This window comes from Mus musculus, chromosome 3 (genome assembly GCF_000001635.26).
Source record: "Mus musculus strain C57BL/6J chromosome 3, GRCm38.p6 C57BL/6J".
NCBI lineage: Eukaryota > Metazoa > Chordata > Mammalia > Rodentia > Muridae > Mus > Mus musculus.
The window spans coordinates 123,119,515-123,133,009 of NC_000069.6; the positions used below are offsets into that span (position 1 = coordinate 123,119,515).

The window sequence follows — 13,495 nt, forward strand, 5'->3', positions numbered from 1 at the left end:
CTGTATAACCCTGTCTGTCCTTGAACTCACTCTGTAGACCAGGCTGGCCTCGAACTCAGAAATCTGCCTGCCTTTGCCTCCCAAGTGCTGGGATTAAAGGCGACGGCCACTACTGCCTGGCATGCATTTTGTTTTGAAATAGGGTTTGTTAGCCCTCTCTGGGTAATGAAGCCAAACTCTGGTCCTCTGAAGATAGTTGTCTGTGACAGGGCTCAGAGACTGGATATTTCATCCGAATCTCATTGATGATCTATTTCTTTTTTAAAATGTTGATTGATTGATTTTATGTATTTTTTAATGTGTGTAAGTGTTTTGCCTGCCTGTACTGCATTCATGCCTGGAGACCCTGAAAGTCAGAGTGGGCAAGAGATCCGTATGACTGGCCTGCCAGATGGTTTTGAGGCGCCATGCGGGTACTGAGAATCAAATTCATGTCTCGGCAAGAGCAGCAGGTGCTCTTGACCACTGTTCCCTCTCTGCAGCCCAGTTAACTCTACCTTAGAAATTCAAAATGCTTAAGAGAAAGACAAAACAAAACGTGAGTCTCTCTATTCAGAGCAGCAGAGAGCAAGTCTATTTGTTGCTAAAATGGGGTAGGTACCTAAGTTGGAGCTTTAAGCCATTTTTGTTCCTCCTGTGATGATATCATAATAGAAAGTGGAGCCAGAAGAACATGTCCCAGACAAGTGTTTGTTCCAGAGAAACTGGCCTCATTAAGTCAGTAAAGACAAGAAGAGAGGACAAAGCAGAGACGATTGTGTCCCTCTTTACACGTAGACTATTTACAGAGGGGGACCCTGGAACGCTGCAAATGTTTAGAAGTCTTACACAGAGTGGGGACATATGTATGCTCTCTGAGCAACGTTCTTCCTACAGTTTTTGGTTTGTTTCCATTTGGTTTCTAAATAGTTACTTTTTTACTGGGTACTTTTAAAAGCAAAGGGCAACATTATAAGTATGTGGGATCCTAAGAGCTTGAAAGCAAATATTTATACACAATGAACAATATTTATATACAATGACCATGCACTAGTACACACACTGCACACACATGGACTCGTATACCACACGGGTGAGGGGTCCTCTGCACTGGAAGCAATGCTTTGACAGCACCGAGTCTTTTATGTAGCCTGCTACTCCTTACCCAAATATGGTTTTACTGGCATCCTGACCAGAGAAAATTTACTGGTAAGCTTTTTGTGCCCCACCCCTGGAGGCCTCATCTTTGTATGAAAAAATTATTACATCAGTCAACTATTTCATGCTCAATCATTTTCAATTCATCTTTGGATCTAAGAATTATAATCCTGAACTTACAGAAACTCCTCACCTCGGAAAAGGTAACACGATGGTTAATGCACTGAAAATGTGCTCTAAAATACTGAAGTTTTTCAACAAAATACCTGGAACAAAGATTTTCAAGTTCATTCTCAACTGGGCAGGGAGCCCCACTGAACGGAACTGCTTGCTTTCAGCACTGTGTACCTGTCCTGAGTTCTACACAGCACTGCCAGCTTCCTCATAACCATCTACAGGCATGGACTCTAGAATCCTTCCCACTTAACTTCAAGGAAGAAATAACTCTTCCAACAATTTTGCTTTACCTTTTAACAAGCAAGTGCAGAGAGTCCGTTATGCCTTCCATAAGCTTGATGACTTCAGGGTAAGTAAGGTCTGCACAGGGGTTGCCATTGATGGACACCACTTCATCCCCCTCACGCAGCCCGGAGCCCGACGCCTTGCTCTGGCTTCGAATCTGAGAGGAGGAGGAGGAGGAGAAAAAAAAAAAGAGGCAATAGGATCACACAACTGATAGAGACTGTGCCATCTTCTCTAAGAGAGAAGGCCTGGAGATCTGGAAATTATAAATCCAACCCTGACTGACTTCACACACACACACACACACACACACACACACACACACACACACGAGCGCACACACATACACAGACATGCACAGACATGCACAAACATGTACACACAAGCAATTTATGACTTATACAATAACAGCATTTACTTCATAATATTGTAAGGAAATAGGAAATGGGCAAAACAAACCATAGTGAAGGAGCCAGCATTAAAAAAAAAGAAAAAAAAAAGAGTGGGGAAGAGGAGGAGGACACTGGATGCTTCTCTGGAGACAGGAAGTGGTCTCAGCAGCTTGGAGTGCTGACTGCAGGAAACTGATGATGTTGCAGATGGTGATGTAGACACATGAAGTGCTGAAAGCCTCCAGTACCCAAGGAAAGCATGTGACTAGGATATTAAGGTAAGTCCAAGAAAGAAATCTTTGATTAAAATGAACCATTCAGCCAGGCATGGTGGCAAATGCATTTCAGCCAGTTTTGTTCTGTATCGATTGTTCCAGGTCAGCTAGGGCTACCTAGATAGACCCTGTTTCAAACCAAAAATAAACCAACCAATCAACCAGACAGACAGACAAAAAAACAAAACAAAACAAAACAAAACAAAACAAAAAAAAAAACAGTCAGGACATGGAATTATGGGCAAATTTTAGAAAAAAGGACAAAAAGTGATAGTTAGAAATAATAATAATAAAAGTAGAAATAACAGCCCCGGATATAAGGCCTGCCACCAAATGTAACAGAAACCCAAGTGACTACAAACCTAGAAGGGACCGCAGAACAGTAGCATAATGGCAGAGGAGTCCCATTAGCGCCACAGATGCTGGGGGCTAGCATCCTTGTAACTGTGATCCTGCGGAATTGCTGTACTGCTAACCTCAGTCTACCCTTCCAGGCCATTTTCTAGCTCCCCTGTGCAGTGGCCCTGGAGACTGATGAGCTGGGCTCCCTTGCATTCTGGCTCTTGGTGGCTGGAGTTGGTCAAGAGAAGACACTAGCAAGAGTTCAGAGAGCGTGGGGAACAAGAAGTAAGGGCTACGGCCTCCCTCTGGGTCTGCTGGACTTTGATTTGGCAATGGCTCTGCTCTTTGGTCTGGATAGTTCGAATTCCTGTCAGTCTGTTCCATGGCCTTAACGTTTGCTGTGTTCCAGCACTAAGTACTGTCAACTTGAGTCTTTAGGCCCAAGGGTGTCCAGGCCACAGAGTGTTGGGATGGATTCTGTATTCTGTACCCTTCACGGTCCAATCTTAGTCAGAGGTTCCCTCTCTCAACAAAGAAACGTCAGAGGTTTCAGCAGGCTTTATGAGCTTGCAGAGCACGATGAAAAACTGATTCCTAGGAGATAAACAAGTCCCCAGCATTACAGAGTTGTCTGTCGTGTGAGCATGTGTTGCTCATCGGGAAAACGTGCAGTTCGTCACGGCGCTGGCGGCTGTAGAGTAGGGCTTTTACCCGAGTCTGAGTAACCAGAGGCTTCAACAACGGAGTCATCAGCATTCCTTCAGTGTGTGCACATTGCATTCCCAGCTAACTACGGTGGCTTTGCTACACCGACCTCCATGTTTGTCTGCTAAACACAACTATTATGCCTCAAGAGGCATGGAAAAGGCAGGCACCCTTGTAACCCTGGATGGAACTCTGGGGTCTGAGGCAGAAGGATTCCTGTGAGTGAGACACTGCCTCAGAAAGAATAGCAATAGCAATAGTTTCCTTGGCGTGTTGCTGTCCTAAAAGACCAGTTTTACTTTGTTTTCTTTTTAAAATTGGTTTGATTTGTGGGGTATTGTTTCTCTCTCTCTCTCTCTCTCTCTCTCTCTCTCTCTCTCTCTCTCTGAGAGAGAGAGAGAAAAAGGCAACAAAGCTGGATCTGGTAGCAGTTGGGGATGAGGTAGGAATATGAACAAAATATATTGTATGAAAGGAAAAAGGATACCAGAGTAAAAAATAAATCAAGTGAGATCTTCAGTGCAAGAAGCAAACCCACTCTAGATAGCACAGAACAGGGTAAATGACCTGTCAGGGCAGATGTCTGGCAAAGGAACGAGACGATTCCACTCTTGCCTCAGCTTTCCAGTGTACTGTGTGTATGTGTGTGTGTGTGTGTGTGTGTGTGTGTGTGTGTGTGTGTGTGACAAAAGCTGACAAAACAAATTCAGTTTTCTCAGGCACACCTCAGCCAAGGAGTGCACCATAGCAGGTACACCTGTAAGAAACATCTATCTATCTATCTATCTATCTATCTATCTATCTATCTATCTATCTATCTATCTACCTACCTACCTACCTACCTATCTATCTATCTATCTATCTATCTATCTATCTATCTATCTATCTATCTTTCTACCTATCTTTCTACATATCTATGTATCTATCTATTATGAAACAGGATTTCTTGTAACCCAGGCTGGCCTTGAACTCCTGATCTTCCTGCCTCCACTTCCTATGTGCTAATATTTTTAAGTCTGAGCTTTTTATTTGGAACCGAGCTAAGAAAAGAGTCATTCACTCGTGCGGCCTCCCTTTGGCTGGTGCTAGTCTGATGGACGATCCTTTTCTGGTTCCTCGGTTCCATGGCTGTTATTGAAAACTGGACCCAGCTGAGATGGAAGGCACGCCTCAGCTCCTCACTTTCCTTATTAAGCCAAGGGCTACCAGTCCCTTAGGCAGACAGTTCCTCCCCATTTTTGAGGTCACTAACTGGTCCCAAACTCCACCCTTCCAGACTTGTCAACAATGTCTGTGTGATATTTATTGAATAAGAAACTTTTCCTTTTGGATGCTTGTTCTTACCCTTAGGAACGAGTCACCATAAAAGTCAAATGCACGCCTGGTGGTCACTCTGGAAGCATTCCTAGAACAATAACGGTGTTGGGATCGAGGCCTTCAATCCAGGGGCCAAGAGCTTAGGAAGTTGCACACCGAGGCTATGCCACAGGCAGAAAACCATCACCAGCAGCAGCAGCAGCAGCAGCAGCAAGGCAGCCACCGTGCAGTGAGACAAAGCCAGCGCCAGGGAGGTAGAGAGCCCACAGCTACAAACATGGAATGGTATTCTTCACCTCTCATTCCTTCTTGAGAATGTAAACGTCTTGGCTCTTTCAGAAAACACTGGTAGACTAGACAGAGTCTGTGCTGAGTATGTCCCTGAGCATACATTTTATTTTTATTGCATTAAATTATGAAAGATTGCACAGAGGTTTTAAACTATATAGGGAGATTCTTTTTTAATAAATATTTATACAGAATGTAGGGGGAAAGTACTTTTTTAAAGAGATCATTAAAAAAAAAAGTATGTACTAAGAAAAACAATGCACACGTGCCCAGGGATGTGGCTCAGTGGCAGAGCCTGCATGTGGGCATGGATTCTACCCATGGGTAGGGTGGGAGAGTGTGACTAAAACTTATAAAGGATTAACCTAATAAACAGTCTGTTTAGTTGGAATTGATAAGGAAAAGGTAGGAGCAGAACTCATTATTTGGGTTTTCCAAGCCTCAATTCATATTTGCCCACTGGATACATAACCTGTTATTAAATAATTCTTCATATTAAGTGTTTTCAATTCCTTTTTTAATTGAAAAAACATTTTTTTCAATACAATATTATGATGTTTTGTATTTGTGATGCTTGGCCCAGGGAATGGCACTATTAGAAGGTGTGGCCCTGTTGGAGGAGGTGTGTCACTGTGGGCGTGGGCTTTAAGAACCTCATCCTAGCTGCCTGCAAGCCAGTATTCTGCTAGCATCCTTCAGATGAAGAAACTCTCAGCTCCTGCACCATGTCTGCCTGGATGCTGTCATGTTCCCATCTTGATGATAATGAACTGAACCTTTGAACCCGTAAACCAGCCCCAACTAAATGCTGTTCTTATAAGAGTTGCCTTGGTCATGGTGTCTGTTCATAGCAGTAAAACCCTAACTGAAACAAATATGTTCTAATTATAGTTTCCCCGCACTAACCCAGTTCTTCCAAGATTCCCCCTACCTCCCCACCTTCCTAATACCCTTTCTCTCTCTCTCTCTCATTAGAAATCAACTTTATATGCCCCAGTACAGGGGAACGCCAGGGCCAAAAAGGGGGAGTGGGTGGGTAGGGGAGTGGGGGTGGGTGGGTATGGGGGACTTTTGGTATAGCATTGGAAATGTAAATGAGCTAAATACCTAATAAAAATGGAAAAAAAAGTAAAATAATATATAACCAAAGACCCGTAAGATTTTTCCCCCCCTAAGGCCAAACAAAGGGACAGAAGATACCGTGGAATACCCTTGAGTTTGTTCTTTGTGGGCCAACTACTGCTGGGCATGGGGCTAGCCCTTAAGTGTGGCTTACATAACCTGTGAGTCTCCAGGGGAAAAATTAATTTTTCTGGATGGGTAGTTATCAGTTAGAGATAGTATCTGGGTTATGGATTTGGGTGTGTGTATGTGTGTGTTTATTTCCCTCTCAGCTTTGGGACCCCATCTGGCTTAGACCAGCATAGGCCTTGTGCATGCTGCCTCAGTCTTTGTATTTTGTTAATAAGAAATCAGTTATCTGAGCTGCCATACTGTTGTTAATGTGCCAGTGTGGATCACAAGACCCCACTGGTAGATGAAGAGCTACAGGCAACTAATGATTGCTGGGAAGGAGAGTCAGTCTTCCCCAGGTTTGAGCCTATAACTGGTTATCTAATACTGAGTAGCTGGCCCTACATACATACATACATACATACATACACACACACACACACACACACACACACACACACACACACACACACAAGCAATATGAAACAGACTTATATGTGTGTGCTTGCGTGTTAACAATTAAAGAACAAAAGTCCATGAATTTAGAGGGAAAGAGAGAAAATGATGTAAATTTAATACTCACATTTGAAATTCTCAAAAAGATAAATTAAAAAAAAATAAAAATAGTTTTTTGAAGAACCTATAGGTAAGCCACCTTTAAAAAATTAGATATTTTATTTATTTATATTTTAAATGTTATCCCCTTTCCTGATTTCCCCTCTGAAAAGTCCCATCCCCTCCCCCTCCCCCTCCCCCATCCCTGCTCCTCAACCCACCCATTCCTGCTTCCTGGCCCTGGCATTCCCCTACACTGGGGCATAGAACCTTCACAGGACCAAGGGCCTCTCCTCCCACTTATGACTGACTAGGCCATCCTCTGCTACATATGCAGCTGGAGTCATGGATCCCACCATGTGTACTCTTTGATTGGTGGTTTAGTCCCTGGGAGCTCTGGGGAATACTTTAATAGACATAAAATAGTTTCGGATAGTTTTCTTTCATATCAAATTAAACTCAATAAATCCTAGTTTCGAATGTTGCAATGTGGAATCTGACACTGCTCTGATGAGCTTTCTTTCTTTTTTTAAAAAATTGAATATTTTATTTATTTACATTTCAAATGTTACCCCCTTTCCCGATTTCCCCTCTCCATCCCTCCCCTTACCCTCCTGCTTCAATGAGGGTGCTCCCCGATCCATCTACCCACTCCTGCCTCACCGCCCTAGCATTCTTCTACACTGGGGTATCAAGCCTTCACAGGACCAAGGGTCTCCCCTCCCATTGATGCCAGATAAGGCCCCTTCAGCTCCTTCAGGCCTTCCCCTAACTCCTCCACTGGGGTCCTTGTGCTCAGTCTATCTGCATCTGTATTAGTCAGGCTCTGGCAGAGCCTCACAGGAGACAGCTGTATCAGGCTCCTGTCTGCAAGCGCTTCTTGGCATCAGCAATAGTGTGTGGGTTTGGTGTCTGCATGTGGGATGGATCCCCAGGTGGGGCAGTCTCTGGATGGCCTTTCCTTCAGTCTCTGGATGAACTTTCTTTATATTCTGTTGAACTAAAAAGCCATTGGCCCATCTGGGCACATAGGCTCACATCTAGAATCCCAGGACTAGAGAACTGCCCTGAGCTCTAGGTGAGCTGGGCCACACAGTCAGTACAGGGCCAGCCTGGGCTACAGTGTGAGACATGTCTCATAATAAAGAATGAAAATGGAAGAGGAGGACACGTTTCACATCTTGATGGGTATTTTTTTTTCAGGTGTGATTTTGGAATCCTGGGAATTACATATTTTATTAATAGTATAATTAATAATATAACTACTAATACATTTCCTTGTATAAGAACAAGACAACAACTCTTGCTAAGATCATCAAGGATAAGTTGTTCGTGGAGAGGAAGCAGGCAAATTCACAATAGCTTATGAGACGTCTCAGAAGCCTATTTTTCCCTTGAAAGATCAAATATCAATTGTTTTTCTTGGTGATGAGCTTGGTTTCCCTGTTTCCTAGAAAATGTCTACAAAATACTCAAATATAGACCGCCATGATTTTTCAATTATTTGCCAAACAGATATGCAAATTCATGCAAATCTATATGCAAATATCAGAATCCAGGCCACATGCTTTGCCTACACTTCTCGTCTTGCCACACAAAATGCTAAGAAGATGTGTGCTCATAATGAAATGCAAACAGCTAAATGCTTGCCATCGAGGAGGAGATTGACACCTGGGAATGTCATTCACCGTTGCTTGAATGACAAAGTGCAAGTAGGTTTGTTTATACTTGCTCTTACACCATAACTGTTCAGATATGATCAGAAAAAAGAAAAGATAATGTCTGAGTATTATCAAAATTGCTCTTGTCTAAAGCATCTCATATCTTATCAGAAGTTAAAGATCTGTGATGCTAAGCACACTTGGCCTCTTGGGTACCTGTGTTAGAGAGGAGATGGATCAAAGGCAATCTAAGAGCAAGGATGACAGTGGGGAGCAAAGTTGAAGAAAGAAGCCAGCACAGACTGGTTGTCTGAAGAACTGTGTGCTGGGGCTGGAAGCGAGTTTGGAGCACTTGCCAAGCACGTGTGCTGAGAGAGCAGGCGTAAGGCCAACCATAAATTTGTCTCAGAGGTCACTCTGGCGACCTAGGGCATCAGAGCCTTTTGTACAAAGGAGGGAAGGGGAGATCTCCACTGTCCTACAATGTCAAGTTTGCTTTGGAAAAAGTTCCCATTCCGTTTTCTAAAGATGGCGATTCGCTATCTAAAGATAGTGAAAATGCACCTCAAAGACCATCACATCTTCTTCAGCCTGAAGGAGGCCTTGGATAAAACATGTCTGCAACAAATATGCCCTGAACAGATGACAAATGGGATAATTAAACGGAATACAAAAGTCTGACCTTCTGGCCCAGGGCTCTGGCATTCTCAAACATACGACTTTCTATTTATTCTCCATTGTCTTTTCGGGTACACATGGCATTTATTACTAAAGCATTACAAGACCTATAGGGTCCCAGTGTATTCATGGAAAGGAAGTGGCTCTACTGAACACCAGCCAGAAAAAGTAAGTGAGTTCCCTCTGGAAAGACATCCGACCAGCACAAAACAAAACTCCAGCTGTGCCTGGCAGTGGCTCTATTTACACCTCTGTCTGGCTCAATGAGAAGAAAAGTCACGAGATAGTCGGTAAAACCTAAAAACACCCACTCTGTAAAATCTGGCTGCAATTTGTGGAAATGAACACACACACAGAAACGGAGTGCACCGTTGGGTCAAAGGCTCCATCACAGTTGCCAATGGGTTTGGCATGCCTGCCTGTCTTGGCAGGTCCAAGTGAGCAAGGCTGGGTGGTGAGAGAGACTTTCAAAGCAGGCACTTCAAGAAGGGAATCCAAGAACCTGCCAGCTGACCTCTGTGCTCGCGAGGCTGCGCTGGCGATGAAGGGTGAAACCAGCCATGTTCCTTGTTGTGGCTGGCTACAAGGTCTCCTGTTTACTCCTGATCAAGGAAAGCCTGTGTGAACGTCGTCATCTTGCCTAAAGGATCCTGGGCAGTCAAGGAGAGTGTTATAAAGGCAGACAAGAACCTTTGGCTTCTCTTATCAGCCAGTCTCGAATCTGTGAGGAATTTATAAGGGAAAGGCCGTTGGAGCACAAGACTTTGTTTATGTTACTTCATTTGGTTAATTAGCTAATCATACTATTTGTACTACAGTGCCTAGAAGAACGCTCAAAACAGTTGCTGTATAAGGGAGATGACAGCCATTTTACAAGTTGACTGGGGAAAAGCCCACATTGGCTATGCAAGATGATGGTCGCACACCAGCATGCTGGATGCAGCTTGTGACAAGTCCAGAGCCAGCCTCTGCTGCTAACAAGCCCCCAGACTTATAACCTTTAATGAACTCTACATCTTCTGGGGCAGTAGGGGAGGGGGTCTCTCAACAGGCAGAAGACCGGATCTATTCTGCTATCTTCCTTAGGAACTCTGCATTTTTAGTGAGCTTTCTTTTGTGATTCGTGGATTTACTATTTGATGTAATAAACTGTTGATTTTCCATAAAACACTTTAAAGAAACATGTTGGGAGCTCTCTATCTGTGCTTTTTAATAAATTACTTTTTTAATGAAACTATATTATCATTTTACCCAATTGGTTCTACTTTTCAAAGGTCTAGAAGATGAATATATGACCATTATTTTGTGACTTTCCAAGACTCCGTGGGTGAGCATTGGCACACCATGTAAGCTGGCCTGCTGCTCAGGTCCAGCTTCCAACTGGAAACATTAAAGCTCTGATTTTGAGCATAAGCAGATCATGAACACAAAGAGCGAAACTTCAAAGCTGTTGTGTACAACTTCCATCCACACAGAAAGCCCACGGACCATTGGATTATACTTGTGCCAGCGCAAAATGGAAAACAACTATACATACAAATGCAAATTTACCTTATCAAAGACCAAACCAAACCAAACCGGAACAAATTATGTCTAGTTCCGTGTGTGCATGTGTGTGAGTGCACACATGTATGTGGTGGAGCCCACAGAGACCAGGAGGAAGTATCAAGCCCTTTGAGCTGGAGTCCTAGGAATTTGTGAGCCACCTGATAGCAGAAGTAGAATCCCAGATCTGATTCTTTGATAGAGAAGTAAGTTTCTCTATCTTCCAAGCCATCTCTCCAGCCCACAGCTAAAATTTGCATTCACAAGATGAGTCACATGGAAAACAAAAGATGCCCATTAACAGTATTAACAGAGGTGTGGACAGGACATCAAGGGACAAACAAGGGACATGGAAAGGTAGAGCTGGGAGCGTGAACGCTGTCACCATCCTAGCCCCTGGGACGGCAGGGTTTTGGATGTGCCGGGTTGCTGACAGGTGTGGAGCAGAGGCAGCTTTGGTGTTGCAGCCACTGATGAGCACAATAGGCAGGTGGCTGTCCTTTGAGGTCACGAGCTGCAGTCACCGGGCTGTCCTGGGCAGGGTAGAGAAGGCTAGATTCTGGATCAATGAGAAGAAACCAGCCTGTTTCATAAGGTGGTTAGGAAACTACTAATGGTGTGATTTAAATATTTTTTTTCCTCTCACTACCTTCTGTCATAGTCAAAAGATGTTGAGCAGAACCCATTTTGCCTTCCTCGGTCACTTCAGAGCCTAGTTAGCCTCATTTCCAGGTATTAAGTGGTCCAATTTCATCTGAAACAAGACGTCCGTTTCTTATGCATCTCAAACATTCTCCCTAACTCAGCGTTCCTTGCTCGCAGATGCTGCGTGAGGCAGAGGCCTTCCCCACTGGCAGCTTCTGGTTGAGCTCCACCCTCTGACCCACAGCTGCCTTTGCAGGGTGCAGGGGGCTGATCTGGAAGCTCAGGCTAAGGTCTTTTGGTATAGTTGGACGTTGTTTCTATTCCTCCCTTGGCTACTGACTATCTTCTGTGAGTTTCGAGGCCAAGGGCCACCTTTCCTAGTGCAGATGATTTATCTTCTCCGCCTTCATGGTTCTTCTGAGCTCCATCCTTTGAGATCTACAGCCTCCTTTTAGCAACAGGTGGTAATCTGAGCAGTCTCTCTCCACCCTAGCCACAGCCTGGGGAAACCCTGTACCTACCCCCCTCCTCCAGTCTCAGACAGATAGGAACATCTCCCCCTGCTGTATACCCTTTCTAACCCTTTCATGAGCTTCTGTGGGCAAGTGAGCAGAACGGCCAGCCCACGGTCTACCTCATCAACTGGGAGAATCACCATGTTCCTTGTCAACTGGGGGAAAAAACCCTTTTCTGTCCTACAGAAGTTCCCTTTAAATTTCTGGCTTCCTCATGCAGGCTGCTGAAGGTCACACTAGCTGACTGGCATGGGCCATCTTTAGAAACATAGCGGCAGGGCCAGGACTCTGTGAAACATGTAAGGTTTTGGCTTTGGGAGTTCCCAGAGTCAGGAGTGAAGAGAAGGAAGATTTCAGTGCAGCAAAATGAAACCAAAATGAATTCTCAATGAGCAGAACATAAGAGTTTTCAAGACAAGATCTGAGACAGGGCTTTCCACTTAGCTGCGGCCCTAACTGGGCGGAAGAAGGCATGGCTCTTGATTCTGCCTTTCTTTACAGTTTAATATTTTGTGCATCATTTTTTGGTATTCACTTTATTTTTCAAATATTGGATTAAATACTTTTTTTTTGTTAATTCTTGAAGTCCTGTCTACTGTAAAGGGCATGGAGTCTATGTGCTTACATATAGCAGTAGAAAAAAATATTTAAACATACAGAGGATTTTCTTTTCAATGGGAGGGATATGCATTCTAGTTTTTCATCCAGAAGGCTGAGAATGGATGTGTTAACGACCTGGTAATCTTTGCTATTCTGTAAATTCAGGCCTCGGCTGAATTCCCCTTCATCTGAGTGTCATTTCTCAGTCAATATAACCCACTTGTATGAAAGCAACCCCATGTACTTTGCAAAAGTGTTTGCTATTATGCTTATTATTACAAACCATTCCTCCATAGAACCTTATTCTGAGCCTCTCTTCTCAATCAATAGAACCCCGTTCTTGTGGAAGAGGTCACAGGTGCTTAGTAAAAGACTTGTAAATCACAGGGGAGTTTCAATGTAGTCATGCCTTAAGTTTTGTTATGATAGCTGTCACAAGAAAACTTTCCCAACATTTTACTGTGTTGAAATATGTAAAAATAAACCGCCTGGGGTCAGACTCAAGAAGTTTATATCAGCCTTGCTAACTAATTTGTGCTGAGCTGAGTTTCTTGCCTCTCAAGTTTATTTCTCTGCTGTTCACAGCATTTGTGGGAATTCCAGCAATCCAGACCTCTGTTATTAGACCCTGTTAAAAGGAGGCAGATTTCTGTGAATTTGAAGCCAGTCACCTCTGTTATTAGACCTTGTTAAAAGGAGGCAGAGGTAGGCAGATTTCTGTGAATTTGAAGCCAGCCAGAGCTATGTGAGTTCCAGGACAGCCAGAACTACATAGTGAGACCCTGTGTCAAACAAACAAACAAACAAACAAACAAACAAACAAAACAACAAAGGTTTCTTCTTCCTTTAAGCTGACTTGACTTTTTTGAGGGGCATCTGTGTCTTGTGCAGACCCTGAGTAATGCACACAGAATGAGTGGCTTCTCTTTCACTTGGAGGGAATCGGCACGAGTGAGTAGAGATGCAGGGGCATTGGAAGGAGGGACGGGGTGCACAAGAAGGAGAAAATGTCACTCCTGTCAGCTCAAATGTTCTTTATGGAGAAAGATCCAAGTTCAGAATGCAGACAGTAAAAATCAGAATCCGTCAGTGAGAATCTGGACACCATTCTCGATGATTTTATTTTCTTAATGAAAGTAAAATAA

At 43.7% G+C, this 13,495-nt stretch overlaps 1 protein-coding gene across 3 annotated transcripts in view; it reads right to left on the minus strand.

Moving 5' to 3' along the window:
* Positions 1-13,495, minus strand: part of Synpo2 (synaptopodin 2) — a 159,650-nt gene that overhangs the window by 42,996 nt on the left and 103,159 nt on the right. For 2 of the 3 annotated variants that reach the window (NM_080451.2, XM_006500925.3), the window contains exon 2: positions 1,605-1,756. In NM_080451.2, the coding sequence (NP_536699.2) occupies positions 1,605-1,756 (152 nt within the window). Of the gene's footprint in view, positions 1-1,604; positions 1,757-2,628; positions 2,712-13,495 lie in introns of those variants that run through there. The other variant, XM_030252390.1, reaches the window with a different exon arrangement.